Consider the following 22,500-nt stretch of genomic DNA (forward strand, 5'->3'; position numbering starts at 1 on the left):
ATGAACTGCACCGCACTGGGTTGGCTTCTTGCGCTGCTTCTCCCTTGCCCTATCCGAACTCGGAAACACTACAAATTCAAATGTCTTTCCTGCCAAATTATTTGTATTTCTTTCCATCCAGTCCTGAGATTTATATAGTTCTGCCATGCAGAGCAGTCCAGCCTGACAGAGGTTGGGAGATGACCTTTCCCTGCCGCAGTTTCACTTTCACTTGCATGTCTCCTCCTCACCTGCATCCTGTGACTAGAAGGTGACCAGAGAAGCAGCTGACTGATGAACTCTGTCCTCCTATCAGCATGTCCTTTTCAATGCATCACACTTGACTGGCTCCTTGTACTGATTCTTCCTCCCTCAGTCTGAGCTCTGCTGCACAGGGAAGGCAAGAGGCTTATACCAAATCAATTTCAGGTCCTTATATTCAGTGGTGTATTTAGGTTTTGTGCTGCCCTAGGCAACAAAAAATTTGCCCCCCCCCCCCCCCCCCGCCGGAGAGAGCCTGACATTGACCAACAACACCCCTTCTACCCCCCCCCACCCAAGAGAGCCTTCCACTACCTTCGCCCCCATACACCAGCCACTCCCCTCCCAGCGGGAGAGAGAGAGACACTCACCTTCACAGCTCTGAACATCCCCGGGAACGAGAGTCAAGCAGCCTGCAGCCTCTCTCAGATCCCACCTGGTCCCCAAGCTGCATGTGTCCCTTCTTCTGCTCCTTCTTTCAGGGGGGTGGTGAGCCCCCCTGAAAAATGCCACCCTAGGCAAATGCCTTGTTTGCCTTGTGGTAAATACGTCCCTGCTTATATTACCTACAGAGCATTTCAGAAATATATTTCATGATTAGAGAGCTGCATTTATTTGTGTCTTTTACATCTACCAGGAGTTCGGTTTTGAAGAATAATTATTCTTCTACTTGCAGTATCTCCGGGATAACCAAATTCCCACCAATGAGATGAGCCATGAACACATAGCGTGCGATAAAACAAACAAAGCTGCTAAAATCACATTTTTGCTGCGTTTCAAAATATATAAAAAAAAGAAAAATTAATATAAATATGATCTAGAGAACGACTTACAAGTGATAGTGCCGTTGTTGCAGAAGTCCTTATCGCAGCACTTTCTTGTCACTCTTACTTTGAAGTCCTTGGCGTTTAAGGTCGCCGGGTGCGTGCAGTCATAGGCACTGGCACAAGACTTCTCCAGCTCAGCACTTCTGTACGTGTCTGCAAAATACAACATAAACCATTGAAGTGGAAGTATGAGCCCATTATGAGGGGGTCCCACCATCCCTGTGATGAGTTATTGGGTCTGTACACCTGCTGTGCTCATTATGAGTGGGTCCCACCATCCCTATGCTGATATTCCAGGTCTACACACCTGCTATGACTATTATGAAGGGTTCCCATCACCCCTATACTGAGTTCCCAAGTCTGTCCACCCGCTGTGCTCATTATGAGGGGTTCCCATCACCCCTGTGCTGAGTTCCTGGGTCTGTCCACCCGCTGTGCTCATTATGAGGGGTTCCCATCACCCCTATACTGAGTTCCCAAGTCTGTCCACCCGCTGTGCTCATTATGAGGGGTTCCCATCACCCCTGTGCTGAGTTCCTGGGTCTGTCCACCCGCTGTGCTCATTATGAGGGGTTCCCATCACCCGTATGCTGAGTTCCCGGGTCTGTCCGCCCGCTGTGCTCATTATGAGGGGTTCCCATCACCCGTATGCTGAGTTCCCGGGTCTGCCCGCCCGCTGTGCTCATTATGAGGGGTTCCCATCACCCCTGTGCTGAGTTCCCGGGTCTGTCCGCCCACTGTGATCATTATGAGGGGTTCCCAACATCTCTGTGCTGAGTTCCCAGGTCTGTACACCCGCTGTGCCCATTATGAGGGGTTCCCACTATCCCTATGCCGAATTACCAGGTCTACACACCTGCTATGACTATTATGAAGGGTCCCCATCACCCCTGTACTGAGTTCCTGGGTCTGTACACCCGCTGTGCCCATTATGACGGGGTCCCACCATCCCCATGCTGAATTCCCAGGTTTACACACCTGATATGCCCATTTTGAGGGGTTCCCACCATCTCTATGCTGAATTCCCAGGTCTTCACGCCTGTTATGTCCATTATGAGGAGTATCTACCATCCTTGTACAAAGTTATTGGGTCTGCACACCTTCTGAGCCCACCATCCCTGTACTCGGGCAGACTGACAACTCATGGGGTCCCCGGGCAATAGGGGATAATGGGGCCCCTGTGTCCTCGCCCACACTCAAACCACACCCAAAAAAGCCTATGAAAGGTACCAGGGGCATCTCATGGGGCCCCCTACTGACCCCGGGCCCTCAGGCAGTGCCCGAGTTTCCAAATGGTCAGTCCGCCCCTGATTGTGAGTATGATACTTACTTTGTTCCTTCAATAAATATTTTTTAAACGATCATGCACTAGGTCGGTGCGCCCTCTTTTTTGTTTCACTATATATAAAATCATATTCCATTGGCAGCTATAATGGCTTCTTTAAAGATGTTTTATGTAAGTTGTTAAAAACTGCCAAGTAATGATGAATGTTTGATAAAGTGTCTCGATAAAATATTCTGAAGTGTAACTGATAAGCATAAAGGTGGGCAGCGAGCCATAAAAAGCCCTATAAAAGTGTGGACTGTAATCAATCTAATGCGAGCATCTGATGGGCGGGGCATGGGTGCTCTCATACAATTGTATTATCGCTAATAAACATATGATTCGGAACTCTCGTGCTGCAAGGTTATTTATTTCAGGTGTAAAGCCGCAAAATCCCTAATCACTGTCATATGATGACTTTTACCACCCCCCGTTTTTTTATACTCAGACAATCCCGTCTCCCACTTAATAAAGGAATCAATTACTTTCACCGTCGATCACCAACATCTCCGTGAGGGTCACCATGCAGCGGTTCTGGTCAGGCTTGCAGGTCTCGTAGTGGCCGGTACAGGTGTTTGAATTTATTGCCAAACATACATCACACTGTAGGGCAAAACCTGCAAAGACATGGAACATCTTCAGTCAAATATTTTTTCAACAAGAACCATCTCGTGTTATGACAGGAAGGCAATGTAATCTTTATACAAACATGGAATTAATGCAGACCTACAGGCTAGACATAAAAATCAGAAATAAAAATGTCTAATGTGATGGCCTATTTATGGCCATCTTGTTTTCCATTTTCGATGCAATATTTGAAGAAAGTGTAGCACTACCCCCTTAGGAGTCGCTAGAGATTTGGGTCCCCTCCATAGTCCTGCACATCCAGGCAACATGCATTTTTCACAAACTTGCATTCCAAAGACAGTAAACAGTCCTTGAGCTTGGTTTTTTTGTTTATTAGAGGATATTGAACTTGGATGGGTAAGGGGAGTATGGGATGCCCAAGGGAACTGCAACTGAGGAAAACTTCCTGGAACTATGTACAATTCTTACACAGCAAATGTCTCTTCCTGGATATCTCTCCAACCTCTCCTGGTTTAGCACCCCAGATGCTCCTCTATTCAGCTATGTAAAGGAATCCCTGGTCCGGGGATCCATTGTCTGTCACTTTAAATGGAAGACAGTCCTGGGACGAAAGCTTATCCAGTTTCCCACCAGAGTGCTCTTTCCTCTTTCTGGCCCAGGGGGTGTAGGTCTACTCACTCAGTCCTCTTTTCTGTGAGCAAATGGGTAAGTCGCTGCTCTCAGGCCTTCTGCTGGGCTTCTCCTTCCCTGCTGCACAGATGGTACTTGCTCTGGGGGCAGATGTGGTCCTGAGCTTTCCTCCTTTCCAGCGGCACTGCCTGGAGGTTAGCCTCTTCCCAACTGGGCCCCCTTCCAAAGTCCTGCACCTCAGCTTTCTCACTCCACCTTTCACCTGAACTCTCCTCTTGTTGAGTAGGCTCAAAAACATTTAAGGGCTGTCCTGGCCCCATGCCAAGCCTCCTGCTTGGGGATTGGTCAGGATCCCCTAAGAGTGCAGGCCAGTCTCTCCTCACCCCTGCCCACTGCATCTAGAATCTTCTCCAAGATTCCAGAGCAGGGGGAGTTATCAGAGATCTGACCTGCAGAGCCTCTCAGCCCTGACCCAAATTTGACCCTGATAACTATTACACCCAGGCTGCTACTCAGCCTCTGACTTAAAAAAGAACACTAGCTACCCCTAGCTATCTAGAGGGGTGCTATAAAAGAAAACATTAAACGTTTGTGAAGCTGCCACTGGTTAGAGGCTCAGAGTCCTCTGATTCCTCCACAACCTCCCCCTTCCTTTTCACATGAGAGGTCTCACTCCCCCACACACACTTTTTGCACCAGACTCCTAAGTCCTCCACCTTTTTCCCATTTCACAAGAGAGTCCTACCCCCCGATCTTCACCAGCACAGCTGTGGCAGCATAGCAGTTGGGTGGGTAGTGGAGCAGTCCTAAATGGAGGCAGACGTCTGTCCCTTTCTGAATGCCCATCACCCTTGTTTAGCATCATTAGCATTTTCATAGACTTGTCATTTTCTATTTTTGGTACTTTAATGAGTGTTTTTTTTGTTTTTGGTTAGCTTTTAAATTGGTGGTGACTGAGGACTCAGATGGCATATACAGGCAGACAGAGTGGCAACCATAAGAGCATAACAGCATAGTGAGGGGCAGCTTTGAACAACAACCATGAAAATACGATTGGTGGAAATTGCATTTTAAATATTACATTGCAATATTACAGTGCAATGGTCTCCAAACTGTTGCCCTGGGGTGGGATGTTGCCCTTTCCTTGCCTTTATCTGGCCCTTGAGTTATTATTCCTGCCACTGACAACAACAATTCCTGCCACAGACACCACCAATGGGCCACTAGTCTTTCCATTGACACCAACGGTGGGGCATAATTCCTTCCACTGACACCAACAATGGGCAATTATTCCTCCCACTGGCATCAACTCTTTCTCCCGCTAATACCAAAGATTGTTTACTCCCATTGCGCACAGCCAGCTCCCTTAAAGTCTGAAAGACAGTAAACTGTCCCTTTCTTTGGAAAGTTTGAAGACCCCTGACATAGTGGATGTGGAACCTTCTACTACTATTCCATCTTTACCCTTTAAATTGCTACCAAGTAGACAGAGAAGTGTATTTCACACCCCATAATGAATCCTTGGAGGAGTCCCACAGTTGACCTAAATCAGGTAAGACTATCTTAAAATACCAACTTTTCATTAAGTTAAGTTCCATTCCAAAATAAATATACCTGATCTATACAATCTGGATGGGATTAGTTTGTGGCTTTTTCAAGCATTGTTTCAAAAGTGTATACAAAACAAGAACCTCCAGGGAACCAGAGCCAGCTCACAGGGAACTCAGAGGAAGAATGGTAATCCTATTATAGTATGTTTCATGTGAGACAAAGACACATGTAGATTCCATTCAAAGCCAAACACAATGTTCCTTCAAACAGGTTTTGACATCTCATACCTCTGTGTTATTTTATGGATCCAGATGACCCTTTCTTTGGAAAGTTTGGAGACCCCTGACATAGTGGATGTGGAACCTTCTACTGATATGCTATCTTTACCCTTTAAATTGCTACCAAGTTGATAGAGAAGTGTATTTCACACCCCATAATAAATCCTTGGAGGAGTCCCACAGTTGACCTAAATCAGGTAAGACCAGGGGCGGACTGACCATTTGGAAACTCGGGCACTGCCCGAGGCCCGGGGTCAGTAGGGGGCCCCATGAGATGCCCCTGGTACCTTTTTCTTAGGCTTTTTTGAGTTTGGGCAAGGACACAGAGGCCCCATGATCCCCTATTGCCCGGGGGCCCCATGAGTTGTCAGTCCGCCCCTGGGTAAGATTATCTTAAAATTCCGGCTTTTCATTAAGTTCCTTTCCAAAATAAATATTTGTAATCTAGACAATCTGGATGGGATCAGTTTGTGGCTTCTTCAAACATTGTTTCAAAATTGTATACAAAACAAGAACCTCCAGGGAACCAGTGCCAGCTCACAGGGAACTCAGAGGATGAATCGTTATCCTATTATATTACATTTCATGTAAGACAAAGACACATGTAGATTCCATTCATAGCCAAACACAATGTTCCTTCAAACAGGTTTTGATATCTCATACCTTTGTGTTATTTTTTGGATCCAGATGGCCCTTTCTTTGGAAAGTTTGGAGACCCCTGACATAGTGGATGTGGAACCTTCTACTGATATGCTATCTTTACTCTTTAAATTGCTACCAAGTTGATAGAGAAGTGTATTTCACACCCCATAATAAATCCTTGGAGGAGTCCCACAGTTGACCTAAATCAGGTAAGACTATCTTAAAATTCCGGCTTTTCATTAAGTTCCTTTCCAAAATAAATATTTGTAATCTAGACAATCTGGATGGGATCAGTTTGTGGCTTCTTCAAGCATTGTTTCAAAAGTGTATACAAAACAAGAACCTCCAAGGAAGGAGAGCCAGCTCACAGGGAACTCAGAGGATGAATGGTAATCCTATTATATTACATTTCATGTGAGACAAAGACACATGTAGATTCCATTCATAGCCAAACACAATGTTCCTTCAAACAGGTTTTGACATCTCATACCTCTGTGTTATTTGTTGGATCCAGATGGAGCTTGTTGAGAATGGTAGTTCAGCTGCATTTGGTGGGGAACAGCTTGACTACACTCTATCTACAGGCAAAGGTATATTAAAATTTGACCTTTACATGTCTACATGGTTCCTGCCATAGAAAACAATCAGCTTCCAGGTTTTTTTGTTGCCAAAACGTAATTGAACAAGCTGAAGCTAGAAGCTGATTGGCTACCATGCGCAGCTGCACCAGATTTTGCACTCTCCAGTTTTAGTAAATCAAATCCATAGAGTACAGGGGATAGGAGTGCAAAAGACACGGAGTGAAGGGGTCAGAAGTAAGTAACCCAATGTGCCAGGGTCAGGAGAAATGAATAAAAAGAGAGACAGAGTTAGGAAGAAGTAGAACACAGAGTGCAGATGTGAGGAGTAACACATTGAGTTGGGAGGGGGAATTTACTAAAACTGGAAAACACAGCTTCCAGGTCTGATTGTCAAAGCTTAACTGAATAATCTGAAGTTTGAAGCTGATTGGTTGCTATTCACAGCTGCACCAGATTTTGTGTGCTCTAATTTGAGTAAATCTACCCAATAGAGTACAGAAGTGCGAAATGCACAAAGTGCAGGGTTCAGAAGTAAGTAACACACATAATGCAGGGGTCAGGAGTAAGTAAGGCAGAGAGTGCAGGTTTCAGGAGTGCATAGTGCACAGTGCAGACTGGACTATTGATTTCCTCACACGGCATGTTACTGGGGAATCTTGTTTGCCAGACACAGAAACCTCAAAACAGGGACTGTTCCTCGAAAACTGGGATGAATGGTAACCATTAGCCAACAGGTGTTGATAGATGTCAGGTCTTCTAACAATTCTGTTTTGTTACTCTGGATACATGGCAGAAATTCTCAAGGTCAGAGAAGGAGCACTGGTGTGGCCCTCCTGCAGTTTTCCTATCTCATGATTGGTAGGAGTACATTCACACGACCCTGCATTCACTATATCCGCTCTACCTGGAGCCTGCATCCACTATATCTGGTTTTCCTGGACCCTGCATTCACTATATCCGGTCTCCCTGGACCCTGCATTCACTATATCTGGTCTCCCTGGACCCTGCATTCACTATATCTGGTTTTCCTGGACCCTGCATTCCCTATATCTGGTCTCCCCGGACCCCTGCATTTACTATATCCGGTCTCCCCGGACACTGCATTCACTATATCTGGTCTCCCCGGACCCTGAATTCACTATATCCGGTCTCCCCGGACCCTGCATTCACTGTATCCGGTCTCCCCAGACCCTGCATTCACTATATCTGGTCTCCCAGGACCCTGCATTCACTATATCTGGTCTCCCCAGACCCTGCATTCACTATATCTGGTCTCTCCGGACCCTGCATTCACTATATCCGGTCTCTCTGGACCCTGCATTCACTATATCTGCTCTCCCCGGACCCTGCATTCACTATAGTTGCTCTCCCTGGACCCTGCATTCACTATATCCGCTCTCCCCGGACCCTGTATTCACTATATCCGCTCTCCCCGGACCCTGCATTCACTATATCTGGTCTCCCTGGACCCTGCATTCACTATATCAGGTCTCCCCGGACCCTGCATTCACTATATCCGGTCTCCCCAGACCCTGCATTCACTATATCTGGTCTCCCCATACCCTGCATTGACTATATCCGGTCTCCCTGGACCCAGCATTCAATATATCTGGTCTCACTGGACCCTGCATTCGCTATATCTGGTCTCCCACTGTACACAGTAAATATAAACTGCTAAATACCTTTTCTCATCAGCAGTATATAGCAGTCTTGTGACTTCTATCAGTGTCCAGCAGAGCACTGATTAAAACTTGCAGGAGGAGTTTTTTTTTCGGCTCTAGGAGGATGTAGAACCCCTGACCTCTGTCTTGACAGTGCTGATCGGCCCTGTGCTGATCACAGGCACTCTCCCAAGAAAAAAAAAATCTCTCTAGCAATACACACTAAATTAATCATGTGCAGAGTGTCTCCACACGATGTCTTATGCGGAGATAAGAGGGGGACACTGGAAGTAGGGGAGCATCAGAGAAGTTGGGATCAAACAGAGTTTATAAACAATGCAGAGGATTGACCCCTCAGGTTCCACAGTGAGTATAACAAGCATGCTTTACTGCATCTACAGACTGTTTACTGTTGTGGGTTTAGTAACACTTTAATTCACAAAGCTTTAAAAAGAAGCGATCACCAACAGATACATTTACAGGTAAAAGCATAGAAACATCAAGTATTTTAAATTTTTTACATATTTTACTTGCAGTGTTTTTCTTTTCCATAAATAATTTTTTATTAGTCTGAAATATGCCTTTTGGCATATTGCAAAATGTGCAATATATAAAATTGTGTAAATAAATTGGGCCACTGGCACTTCCCTAAAGCTATACTGCAAAACAATGTGACATCAGCGAGTGTTGCTATAATCAGTGGCAGTCACCAAATTCTCTATGGCAACACAGGGTGCCTTCACCCTGCTATACAACATTGGAGAACTGCCATTGATTTTTATTGGTCCTATATTTGTTGACACAATCTGAAATAATATGCAATTAGAATAAAGAACCTGCGCTCGGGGCCAAGGATTCATCTGAAGACTTTTCAGTTGCTCCTTCTGTTTGGGACAGGGTGTTTTTACATTATTTCTTCAATGGGGCCATTTTATGTGTTTTTGAGTAATAAGTGATGGTTTTGGATTCTATGAAGACCTATAAGATGTAGGTTTCAGGACAGACCAAGACTTTAATGGGACATTTTTGTATCATGATGTTTTACCTATGCTAGGGGTTGTAATGATCTGTAGAAGGACACAGCAGTAGTAGTGACCTTCATGACTAAGCCTCAGGGGTAGAATGGGGTGAAACGTGTCGGGAGGGGAAGGCTTGCCTCAACAGAGCTAGGCAGAGGCTGCTATTACCTGCGTGACTTTTGGGTTTGTTTGTAATGAGGTGATTGGGATCATTTTCTTCCAGTTTGAACATGTAGAGCCAGGATGAGTTCTCAAACCCAAGCCAGTACCCATAGTGCGAGTCCACTGGATATGGATACAGGGATCTTAGGGGAAACCCAAGTCGTTTCATTTAGGTTCATTGCTTTAGTAGTGTCAGGGCTCCGGGCATGACCAGAGGTGTGTGGACTGACACAGGGAAACGCAGGCTTCAGATATGGTATAAACAATATGATTTATTAAGACTAACAATACAAAACGCAATGCAAAACTAAACATAAACACAGTGCAAACAAATCAAACCACCCACAGATAACAATACATACAATGCAAGAGTCGTCAGGCAGGCCGGGTCAGTAGCAAACGGGCAAACGGAGTACCAGGAACAGGCGGGAGAGTGGTCAGGGTCACAAGCTGGGTTCAGAAACTCACGGGCAGCGCGGTGCAGAGGGTCGGGCAGAGAATGGTCAGGGTCACAAGCCAGGGATCAAACAGGAGAAGTCAGCAGAGGTCAGGATCAGGCCGGGTCGGCAACAGGTTAGGCAGAAACAGGAACAGGAACACAGGATATAAGATACAGGGGCCCATGGAAAAACACACACCAAGGCCCTGACTGTGAATCTGGCCATTCCTTAAATACAACCCCTGCAATCAGCTTCAGGTGTTTGGCTGACTGCAGGGGTGAGTCTCTGATTACTGAGAGCACCCGCTGGCCAGCCCTGGTACTGCAGCCCACAAGGCAGGTGAGTCCCACCATTATTGGCAAGTCCATTCCTGACAAGTAGTGTCATTATGTTTTAATACAATACATTTGACAGAATTTATATATTGATATATATTCTATAAGTGACCACCTTGAAACTCCTATCCAAATGTCACCATATCGTGCCTGATGCAGATAATTATTATCTTCTAAATACAATTATATATATATATATATATATATATATATATATATATTGCTGCCACTATACTCTACTTCAAAAATCAAAAAATATTAGTATCACCCCTAGTCCAGTGAATACAAGTGGCGCATACATTTCATAATACTATCATTAATTATCAATTATCATTCGTATATTGTGTCATTCTTTGTCTTCACCATTACTGCTGTAACAAAAAAATACATAAATGAATGAAATGATAATTATAAAACAACTTAGTGAATACGACACAAAATTGTGACAGTCCACAGTTCCTGTGACTTAAAAATATATATAAAAAAACTAAAATAAAGTCCTGTGATAAGAAAGAAATGAAAGTCCAGTGCTGAAACGCAATATGGTCCTGACAGTGCTAAGTAAGTAACTGTAATAATAGCTATTTCTATCATGGGGATAATAGTTTTTTTCTCTTCATAGGAATGCATCAGTCTGAAATGCATGAAGTTAAAAAACCTTCTGTGTGCTGCTCCACCCCCCCCCAATACTCACCTGAGCCCCCTCTCATTCCAGGGATCAATCAGCTGGCCCATGCCATTGGCTCTCATTGCTGTCAATCACAGCCAGTGAGCCAATGAGGAGTGAGAGTGGGGGGCAGGACTAAGCTATTGGGGCACTGGTCAAGGGGAAGGAGCCAGGAATGCTTGCAGGGGACCTGAGAAGAAGAGGTTAGGACCTGCTTGTGCAAAACCATTGCACAGATCAGGTAAATATGACATGTTGGAAAGGAAAGGAAAGGAAAGGAAAGGAAAGGAAAAGGAAGGAAAGGAAAGGAAAGGAAAAGGACGGAAAGGAAAGGAAAGGGAAATGGAAAGGAAAGGAAAAGGAAAAGGAAAAGGAAAGGAAAGGAAAGGGAAATGGAAAGGAAAAGGAAAGGAAGGAGAGGAGAGGAGAGGAGAGGAAAGGGAAATGGGCAGGAAAGGGAAATGGGAAGGAAAGGAAAGGAAAGGAAAGGAAAGAAAAGGAAAGGAAAAGGAAGGAAAGAAAAGGAAAGGAAAGGTAAGGAAAGGAAAGGAAAAGGACGGAAAGGAAAGGGAAATGGAAAGGAAAGGAAAAGGAAAGGAAAGGAAAGGGAAATGGAAAGGAAAAGGAAAGGAAGGAGAGGAGAGGAGAGGAAAGGAAAGGGAAATGGGCAGGAAAGGGAAATGGGAAGGAAAGGAAAGAAAAGGAAAGGAAAGGAAAGAAAAGGAAAGGGAAAGGAAAAGGAAAAGGAAAAGGAAGGAGAGGAGAGGAAAGGGAAGGGAAATGGGAAGGAAAGGGAAATGGGAAGGGAAGGAAAGGAAAGGAAAGGAAAAGGAAGGAAAGGAAAGGGAAATGGAAAGAAAAAGGAAAAGGAAAGGGAAATGGGAAGGAAAGGAAAGAAAAGGAAAGGAAAGGAAAGAAAAGGAAAGGGAAAGGAAAAGGAAAAGGAAGGAGAGGAGAGGAAAGGGAAGGGAAATGGGAAGGAAAGGGAAATGGGAAGGGAAGGAAAGGAAAGGAAAGGAAAAGGAAGGAAAGGAAAGGGAAATGGAAAGAAAAAGGAAAAGGAAAGGGAAATGGAAAGGAAAAAAAAAAGACAGGAAAGGAAAGGAAAAAAAACCTGTAACATCACTTTTTTGTCTTTCTCACAACCTAATGACAAAAACAACAAAGAAACGGAAATGTTTGTTAAATTAATCCATTTTTACTGACTTTCACTTTCTAATAAAAGACAAAAAGGAAGCAGATGCCTTTCCTGCTATGTGTCAGGTATCATTGACAGTTGCTAGTGGTGGTAGGACATTTTTCACAGAGCACGTGGCATCCAAGACACAAAAAATAGGTTTAAAGTTAGCAGGAAGGTTAGCTTGTATTGCATGCTGTAAAACCTTATCAAAGTTTCAATTCCATGGACTGAATTTCTACTTAAATTAGGATGTTTTTTGGAAAAGAAATTTAGTTGTTCTCAAACAAAATGTGAAGCCATCATTTCAAATGTTCTAACACGATGGGCAATAGTGGAGCTACAGGCAGTTATTGCTAAAACTTCCTTTGTAGCTCTTCCAATAGATGCATCCAACCTTAGACATCAGAAATGATTTCCTGTTCTTGACAGATCATGTAGTTGTAAGCAGCCAGGATAGCAAATTTCAGGTTTTAGTAGAAACCAAGCTAGCTGATTTTTTTTTAAACGAAGGGTAAAACCTCAGAGATTTTACCATCTCGAACCCTCAAAGTTATAAGAGATTTTAATTTAGACAACAAAATAGTTGGGCTTTCAGCTGGTAATACATATACTAATTTTGTTGGCTTGAAAAGAAAGGGTACCCATAATGTTATCTCTAAAATTGAAGGACTTCACGGGAAAGTATTGATGTAAAGTGATGTGCTGCACAATTGTGTACAAACAGCTGTTGGTATGAGCAGGGCCAAAACAAGGGGAGAGCAGGAGGGACAGCTGCCCTAGGTACAATGGTTTATTGCAGGGATGGGGGCATCTTCGTTCTGTTACAAGGTTGACAACAGAAGTAGTGAGAGTGATTTTGGCAAGCAATTGACTGCTGGGTGTAGGATCCCCTAAGCTTGCAGATCATGAAAGATTGGATGGTGGTGGTGGGGGGGGGTGGGTTGCTCCGTGGATGTACAAGTTTGGCGTCTTTGCCCAGGGAGCTGGATGTTCTTGTCCCAGCACTCAGCTTAATTGCTGTAGACCAGCTTTTGCTCAACCTTTTCAACATGGAAGAACCCCCAGAATAACTTTCAGGCCCCACGGAACTCTTGTAATAATCACTATAGCTACAGCTCAATGTACATTATTGTTGGTCAGTGGAAAGAATGCTCCTTACATCTGTGGTCATTGGGAAGAATCTCCCACTTAAAAAGACCATTGTTGTCAGTAGGAACTCATCCAAGAGGCAGAAATTGCTTGTTTCTTAAGGAGCCTCCAGCAACCTCTGAAGGAACCTTAGGGTTCCACAAAACCCTGGTTGATACAGACATTCATGGAGTTAGAATTGTCTAAACCAGGTACCCACTCCACCCTCCCCCTAAAAGAAGTTCCAACTGTGGTAGTGGAGGGGAGGTGCAAACAAGTGGAGCTTTCCCTTTTGAGTGGAGCTCTGTTTTAACATGGACGTGGAAAATTTCAAAATTCCCCTAGATATCAAGCGGTTACAATTAGGTCCACCCATGTTCATCCCTAGGCAGTGATGTTCACAGGGGCTTGTGTTTGCTGACATTCTCTTAAGTTCAAACCCAGGGCCCATGGACTGGCATTGCATATCTTGTTGCTTTTTTTTATCTCACATGCATATCTTGTTGCTTTTTTAATTTTTTTTTTCTGTTAGTTTTTTTCTTGAATGTTTGCTTCTCGATCAAAAATTCTGGGACCAACTGTTTGAGTGTGTCTTTAAAAAGGGGTGTGATTTTGTGGGTGTGGCTACAGAAGGTGCATGACTTTGCTTGTGTGGTTTAAAAGTAAGGTGCCTTGGATTAGGTTTCTAAAATCTGACAACCTTACTGTAGTAACGCCAACTGCAATAATGGTAGTCTGCTTCTCCAGCTTCCCATCAGGTAGGAGACATTCATACTTACACTGTACCAAGCTGGACCAATGTAACTATACAATGAAGATCATATCTGGAGTTGAGATTTAAGCTTTCATTTTTGTATACATAGTAAACATGTGTAGCATGACTTGCAACCCAAAATATTGAAAGCAGAGAGATTTTGCTAAGCATTTTCTCTCTGCTGTGTTAGAGCCACGTGCAGCACATCTCGTGGGGACTTGTAGAGCTTCACCACTGGATATTGTTACAGATCTGAGTGTAGCAGCTGGTAAATTCATTTCAGATGTGTCTACAATGTACGGTACGGAAGTCTCTGGGATGCCAGATCTTTGTAAGCATGGAAAGAGCAAGCTCTGTGTAGCTACAGGGATTTGGTCACGTAGCACTAACATATATATCAAAAGTCATCTTGTTATTTTCGTTTAATTTGCAAATGAGCAACATTTGGGAATCTGTGTACTCTCCTCTCCTCCTCTCACTATTTCTTCCCCCCTTCCTTCTCCCCTCTTTTCCCTTTCCTTCCATCTCCTTCCCTTCCTCCTCCTCTTCCCCTTTCCCTTCCCCCTCCCCTTTCCCTCCCATCTCCCCTTTCCCTCCCCTTCCCCTTCTTCTCCCCTTCCCCTTCTTCTCCCCTTCCCCTTCTCTTCCTTTTCCTTCTCCTTCCCCTCAACATCTCCTTCCGCTTCCCCTCTCCTTCCTCTTCCCCTTCTCCCTCTCCTCCCCCTTCCCTTCTCTTCCTTTCCCTTCCCTCCCTTTTCCTTCCCTTTATTTCCCTTCCCCTTCCCCCTTTCTTCCCTTCCCCTACCCTACCCCTTCCTTTTCTCTTTTCCCTTCCCTTCACTTTTCCCTTCCCTTCTCCTTTCCTTTCCCTTGTCTTCCCTTCCCCTTCCCTTTCCTTCCCTTCCCTCTCCCATCCCCTTTCCCTTCTCTTCCCTTCCCTTCCCTTCCCCTTCCTTTCCCTCCCTTTCCTCTTTCCCTAGTCTGAGCATTTCAAAAACTGCTGATCTGCTGGGATTTTCACGCACAACCATCCTAGGGTTTACAGAGAATGGTCTGAAAAAGAGAAAATATCCAGTGAGTGGCAGTTGTGTGGAGGAAAATGCCTTGTTGATGTCAGAGGAGAATGGGCAGACTGGTTGCTGCGACATTCAGATGGTAGGGTCAGAATTTGGCGTAAACAACATGGAAGCATGGATCCATCCTGCCTTGTATCAATGGTTCAGGCTGGTGGTGTCATGGTGTGGTGGACCCATCCTGCCTTGTATCAACGGTTCAGGCTGGTGGTGGTGGTGTCATGGTGTGGTGGACCCATCCTGCCTTGTATCAATGGTTCAGGCTGGTGGTGGTGGTGTCATGGTGTGGTGGATCCATCCTGCCTTGTATCAATGGTTCAGGCTGGTCGTGGTGGTGTCATGGTGTGGTGGATCCATTCTGCCTTGTATCAATGGTTTAGGCTGGTGGTGGTGTCATGGTGTGGTGGATCCATCCTGCCTTGTATCAGTGGTTCAGGTTGGTGGTCATGGTGTCATGGTGTGGGGGAGATTTTCTTGGCACTAACAAGGTGGACCTAATAAAGTGGCCAGTGAGTGTATAAAAGAAGAGGTTTCATTGAAATAGATACCCAACATATCAAAACTTAGACTTACTTGTGCCTGTATTATGGTGACGAACTTTGGTACCCAAAATTGTATATAGGCAACAAACTAAAAGCTTTGGCAGGTCATCATTTTTGGGTTATCTATGAATGTTGGTCTTAAAATGATTACTTTCACTCTGGAATGCGTGGCGATATTTAATATGTGTAGGCAATTGCTGGCTTTGTATGTAGGTGCACCCAACACACTCTGTATGTTGGCTGATCTCCTGCCAATCCATCTGCTGACATTCATCATGGCCAGTACAGCTGCCTGAATCACTTCCATCTGGTGGAGGACAGTTGACAGGTGTACATACCCACCCAGCCACTATAGTAGTGTAAATAACATTGATGGCAAAGTAAGCCTTATACCAGTGGCAGAAAAAGGGTTAGATAGTTTTATGAAGTTTCAACAGGAAATGGGACACTGAGATATGAAATATTATAGAAAAGTTGTTCTCATCCCAACTTAAAGGGTATCTAAAGCCAAAATAACTTTTTGGGATAGAGTCACGTTAACGGATTTTGTATCATAAATACAGATTTAACATTTGACTTTCAGATAAGTAATTCGTTAATCATGCTATAACAAGTTTACACATTTATTTATTTTATATTGTCTATCTCTTGCTGCCAAAATAGTTTATATAAGATGCACACTGCTACTATGTATGTGGATCTATAATTATAGACTTCCTTCTGGCTTCCTCCCAGTTTGCTGCCCAAGATGGTTCCTCTGACGGCCGACCGGCTGACAAATACCAAGGATGGAAATATCTCAAAAATACAATTCAAAACCACTTCAGCCAACTTCAACAAGTGTTTGTAGGAAACAAGAAATAAGGAAATGATACTTATAAAGAGCAATTCATAGAATTTTATAGAGACCTGGAAAGGTTTATAATGTTTATTAGAAGAAAGAGACCCTGTCACCAGATCATTCATTTTAAGAAAAATCTTCCTATAAAATTATATGTGCATTTAACATGTATTATACATGTTATTTACCTGTAGAAGCCTTCCTTGTATATACATCCCAAAGCCCCGAGACTGCTGTTGGGTGCCGCCATCTTGAATCAGATATAAGCAGTCGCAGCAGACTCAGGAGCTGAAATGTAAGTATTCCCCTTCGTTCCTCCCCCAATAAGCACATGAGAAGAGAAGAGGCAGGGAAGAGGAAGGGAAGAGAAGAGAAGAGGCAGGGAAGAGGAAGGGAAGAGAAGAGAAGAGGCAGGGAAGAGGAAGAGAAGAGGCAAGGAAGAGGAAGAGAAGAGGAGAGAAGAAAAGAGAAGAGAAGAGGCAGGGAAGAGGAAGAGAAGAGAAGAGGCAGGAAAGAGGAAGAGGAAGAGAAAAGAGGCAGGGAAGAGGAAGAGAAGAGGCAGGAAAGAGGAAGGGAAGAGAAGAGGCAGAGAAGAGAAGAGAAGAAAAGAGAAGAGAAGAGGAAGGGAAGAGGAAGAGAAGAGGAAGAGAAGAGGAGAGGGGAAGGAAAGGGAAGAGTAAGGGAAGAGGAAGAGAAGGGAAGGGAAGGAAAGAGGAAGAGAAGGGAAGAGGAAGAGAAGGGAAGAGGAAGAGGAAGGGAAGAAGGGAAGAAGGGAAGATGAAGGGAAGAGGAAGGGAAGAGAAGAGGAAGGGAAGAAAGGAGAGGAGAGGGGGATGTAAGGGCGAACTCTGTGGACTGTGATGTAAAGGAGAGCTCTGTGGACTTGTGTGTGGAGGGGGAGTGGGGGCTCTGCTGACCAGAAACATCCTTATATCAGAGTATCACTTTACACCAGAGTCCACAGAGTTCTCTTTTACATCAGAGTCCACAGTGTTCCCTTTTATATCACTGTCTGTAGTGTTCCCCTTTACATCAGAGTCTGCAGAGTACCCCCCCCCCCCACGCACTGTAAAAGGGAACTCTGCAGACTCTGATTTAAGGGGGAACTCTGCTGGGTTATATTATCCTGACCTTCATATAAAAGGAGAAATACCTGTTTTGCCTTTTGTTATACCCCAAACATATTGCTAATCACACAAGCTACATATTTGTAGCTAAAATACCGATATTTGCACTGAAAATGTTGGCTAACTTTTCAAACTGTCAGTACATCTTTGTGTCGTGTCAGCAAAAAAAAAGGCTCTATAAGTAAATTTTTGTGTGCTGTCAGCTAATTGTATTTCAGTAGGTTGGCATCCCTGCTTTTGAAGGAGCCAAAACCCATTAGGGGCAGTGGCCCCAGTCCCAGTATGCCAATGTTGTAATATCCAGAATGGAAACAGCTTTGCGCATGTACCAAAGGCATTGCAAAAAAAAAAAATATGTTAGCCCATATAAAGCATAAAGTTTTCATGCCAAAATATCCTGATGTTTTTAACAATTCCTGGCCATACACTTCCAGGAGGAACTTCATTGCCAGAGGATCAGTAAAGCACAGTCACTGCACAGCACTTTTAAGCAGAAAGCCGAACCTGAATATGCAATGAGCAAACATAACTGCATCCATATGCAAAAAGCTTTGCCACTAAATACAGAAGCATTGAGGGGTTAAGAATATGCATGCATCATACATACTAGGAGGGGTACAACTGGGGGAATCAATGGTGGAGAAGGATCTGGGGGAATCAATGGTGGAGAAGGATCTGGGGGTTCTGGTAAATCACAAGCTTAATAATGGCATGTAATGCCAAGCTGCAGTTTCTAAAATGAGCAAAATACTCTCTTGTATTAGGAGAGGTATAGACTTCAGAGAGAGAGATATCACCCCCCCCCCGGTACAAATCATTAGTAAGACCTCATCTGGAATATGCAGTTCAGTTTTGGGCTCCAATTCACAAAAAGAACATTGGGGAACTGGAGAAAGTACAGAGAAGGGCAAGGGGGGAATATGATCTCCATGTATAATACATAAGGGGGGAATATGATCTCCATGTATAATACATAAGGGGGGAATATGATCTCCATGTATAATACATAAGGGGGGATATGATCTCCATGTATAATACATAAGGGGGGGATATGATCTCCATGTATAATACATAAGGGGGGGATATGATCTCCATGTATAATACATAAGGGGGATATGATCTCCATGTATAATACACAAGGGGGGATATGATCTCCATGTATAATACATAAGGGGGGGATATGATCTCCATGTATAATACATAAGGGGGGGATATGATCTCCATGTATAATACATAAGGGGGGGATATGATCTCCATGTATAATACATAAGGGGGGGATATGATCACCATGTATAATACATAAGGGGGATATGATCTCCATGTATAATACATAAGGGGGATATGATCTCCATGTATAATACATAAGGGGGGATATGATCACCATGTATAATACATAAGGGGGGATATGATCTCCATGTATAATACATAAGAGGGGATATGATCACCATGTATAATACATAAGGGGGGATATGATCTCCATGTATAATACATAAGGGGGGGATATGATCTCCATGTATAATACATAAGGGGGGGATATGATCTCCATGTATAATACATAAGGGGGGATATGATCTCCATGTATAATACATAAGGGGGGATATGATCTCCATGTATACTACATAAGGGGGATATGATCTCCATGTATAATACATAAGGGGGGATATGATCTCCATGTATAATACATAAGGGGGGGTATGATCTCCATGTATAATACATAAGGGGGGATATGATCTCCATGTATAATACATAAGGGGGGATATGATCTCCATGTATAATACATAAGGGGGGATTTAATCACCATGTATAATACATAATGGGGGGTATGATCTCCATGTGTAATAAATAAGGGGGGATATGATCTCCATGTATAATACATAAGGGGGGGTATGATCTCCATGTATAATACATAAGGGGGGATATGATCTCCATGTATAATACATAAAAGGGGATATGATCTCCATGTATAATACATAAGGGGGGATATGATCTCCATGTATAATACATAAGGGGGGGGTATGATCTCCATGTATAATACATAAGGGGGGATATGATCTCCATGTATAATACATAAGAGGGGATATGATCTCCATGTATAATACATAAGGGGGGGATATGATCTCCATGTATAATACATAAGGGGGGATATGATCTCCATGTATAATACATAAGGGGGATATGATCTCCATGTATAATACATAAGGAGGGATATGATCTCCATGTATAATACATAAGGGGGGGATATGATCACCATGTATAATACATAAGGGGGGATATGATCACCATGTATAATACATAAGGGGGGATATGATCTCCATGTATAATACATAAGGGGGATATGATCCTCATGTATAATACATAAGGGGGATACGATCTCCATGTATAAATACATAAGGGGGGATATGATCTCCATGTATAATACATAAGGGGGGATATGATCTCCATGTATAATACATAAGGGGGGATATGATCACCATGTATAATACATAAGGGGGATATGATCCTCATGTATAATACATAAGGGGGGATATGATCTCCATGTATAATACATAAGGGGGGATATGATCTCCATGTATAATACATAAGGGGGATATGATCTCCATGTATAATACATAAGGGGGGATATGATCACCATGTATAATACATAAGGGGGGATATAATCACCATGTATAATACATAAGGGGGGATGTGATCTCCATGTATAATACATAAGGGGGGGATATGATCTCCATGTATAATACATAAGGGGGGATATGATCTCCATGTATAATACATAAGGGGGGATATGATCTCCATGTATAATACATAAGGGGGGATATGATCTCCATGTATAATACATAAGGGGGGATATGATCACCATGTATAATACATAAGGGGGGATATGATCTCCATGTATAATACATAAGGGGGGATATGATCTCCATGTATAATACATAAGGGGGGATATAATCACCATGTATAATACATAAGGGGGGATGTGATCTCCATGTATAATACATAAGGGGGGATATGATCTCCATGTATAATACATAAGGGGGGATATGATCTCCATGTATAATACATAAGGGGGGATATGATCTCCATGTATAATACATAAGGGGGGATATGATCTCCATGTATAATACATAAGGGGGGATATGATCACCATGTATAATACATAAGGGGGGATATGATCTCCATGTATAATACATAAGGGGGATATGATCTCCATGTATAATACATAAGGGGGATATGATCTCCATGTATAATACATAAGGGGGGATATGATCTCCATGTATAATACATAAGGGGGGATATGATCCTCATGTATAATACATAAGGGGGGATATAAGGTGGTTCATACAGTGAACTTGGTGTAGTTATTCACCCTGAGGTCATCACAGAGGACAAGGGGGCACTCTTTATGTCTGAAGGAAAAGAAATGTATTCTCCAAACACGAAAAGGTTTCTTCACAGTAAGAGCCATGAAAATGTGGAATAGACTTCCTCAAGAGTTGGTTCTGGCCAAGAAAAAAGAAAAAAACAAACAGAGTGCAATCTGCAGACCATTAATTTCATTGGAGGGCAGGTAAGACATCAGGGGTCTCATTAAAGAGAATCTGTCAATAAAACATGCATCACATGGGGGACTTTTTGTCCCTTATGTAATAATAAAAAATAAAAAAAATGAAAGTTACACCCAAGTCCACTCTTAGTCTAGGTTCACACCTATGCAGGTTGTGTTTGAGGCATTTAAGCATTGCGTCTTGCGTTTTTGCTGCGTTTTTGATGCGTTATGCATTTTTTTTCAAGTTGCTATGCACTTGCTTTGGGGGCACTCATGAGTGCTCGCTCTTTAGCTGGCCCTGTGTATCCATAGACACACAGAGCCAATGGCTCCCACTGTTGTCTCTGAGCAAGGGGGAGAGTGAGCCTAGCAATCTGCTGCTCTCATGTACATTGCTGAATCGATATCAGGCACAAGTGAGGGTATTGGGGGGGGGGGGGGGAGTTTCATGCAGAATGTTTGTTACCTTAATGCAAAGAATGCATTAAAGTAAAAAATAAAAATCTTCTGCCTTTAGAACTACTTTAAGGAAAATATTCATAAACAAATACAAATATCTCTCCGTACCTCAAAACTGCATGTCAATTCATTCTGTGTGAATGAGCCCAAATCAGGGGCGTATTTACCACAAGGCGAACAAGGCATTTGCCTAGGGTAGCATTGTTTTCAGGGGGGCAGCAGAATTTTTTTCAGGGGGGCAGCAGCATTTTTCTGGGGGGCAGCACAGCCCCCCGATAGAAGGGATGGAAGAAAGAACACACAGCATGGGGACCAGGTGGGATCTGAGAGGGGCTGCTTGATGGTGTATGAAGAGCCTGACTCCCGGGGATGTCCAGAGCTGTGAATGCGAGAGTCTTCTCTCTTGCTGGGGTGGCGTGGGGGGTTGCCAGTGTATGGGGGACGGTGGTAGTGGAAGGCTCTCTTGGGTGGTGTGTTGTTGGTCAATGTCAGGCTCTTTTCGTGGGAGAGGGGGGTGTTTATCAGTGTCAGGGTCTCTCTGTAGGGGGGGCGGGGACAATTTTTGTGCTGCCTAGAGCAGCATGAAACCTAAATACTATACTATCCCCTCCCTTTTAGATTGTAAGCTCCAGGGAGCAGGGCCCTCGTACCCCTCGTGTATTGTATTGTTATTGTACTGTCTCATGTATTGTCTCCCATTGTAATGTACAGCGCTGGGCGAACTATTGGCGCAATATAAATACTGTATAATAATAATAATAATAATAATAAATACACCAGTGGTCCAAATTGAATGTTCTCAGGCTATGTTCTCTGCAGATCGAATGCTATTCATTGTGAAAAAAACTGTGTAAATGGGAAAACTACCACATTATGGCCACAAGATGGAGCTGAGAAGCATAGTTAT

General features: G+C 43.5%; 1 protein-coding gene across 1 annotated transcript in view; it reads right to left on the minus strand.

The window, feature by feature from the left end:
* LOC149432759 (phospholipase A2 inhibitor gamma subunit B-like) overlaps window positions 1-22,500 on the minus strand; it is a 44,823-nt gene that overhangs the window by 21,092 nt on the left and 1,231 nt on the right. Inside the window, exons 2-3 of the mRNA XM_089665059.1 lie at window positions 2,877-3,008; window positions 1,074-1,220 (exon numbers count right to left, since the gene is read on the minus strand). Of these exons, the coding sequence (XP_089521185.1) occupies window positions 1,074-1,220; window positions 2,877-3,008 (279 nt within the window). The remainder of the gene's footprint in view (window positions 1-1,073; window positions 1,221-2,876; window positions 3,009-22,500) is intronic.

The sequence above is a fragment of the Staurois parvus genome, unplaced genomic scaffold (genome assembly GCF_062004578.1).
Source record: "Staurois parvus isolate SC_StPar_1 unplaced genomic scaffold, SC_StPar_1.0 ptg002113l, whole genome shotgun sequence".
NCBI classification, from domain to species: Eukaryota; Metazoa; Chordata; class Amphibia; order Anura; family Ranidae; genus Staurois; species Staurois parvus.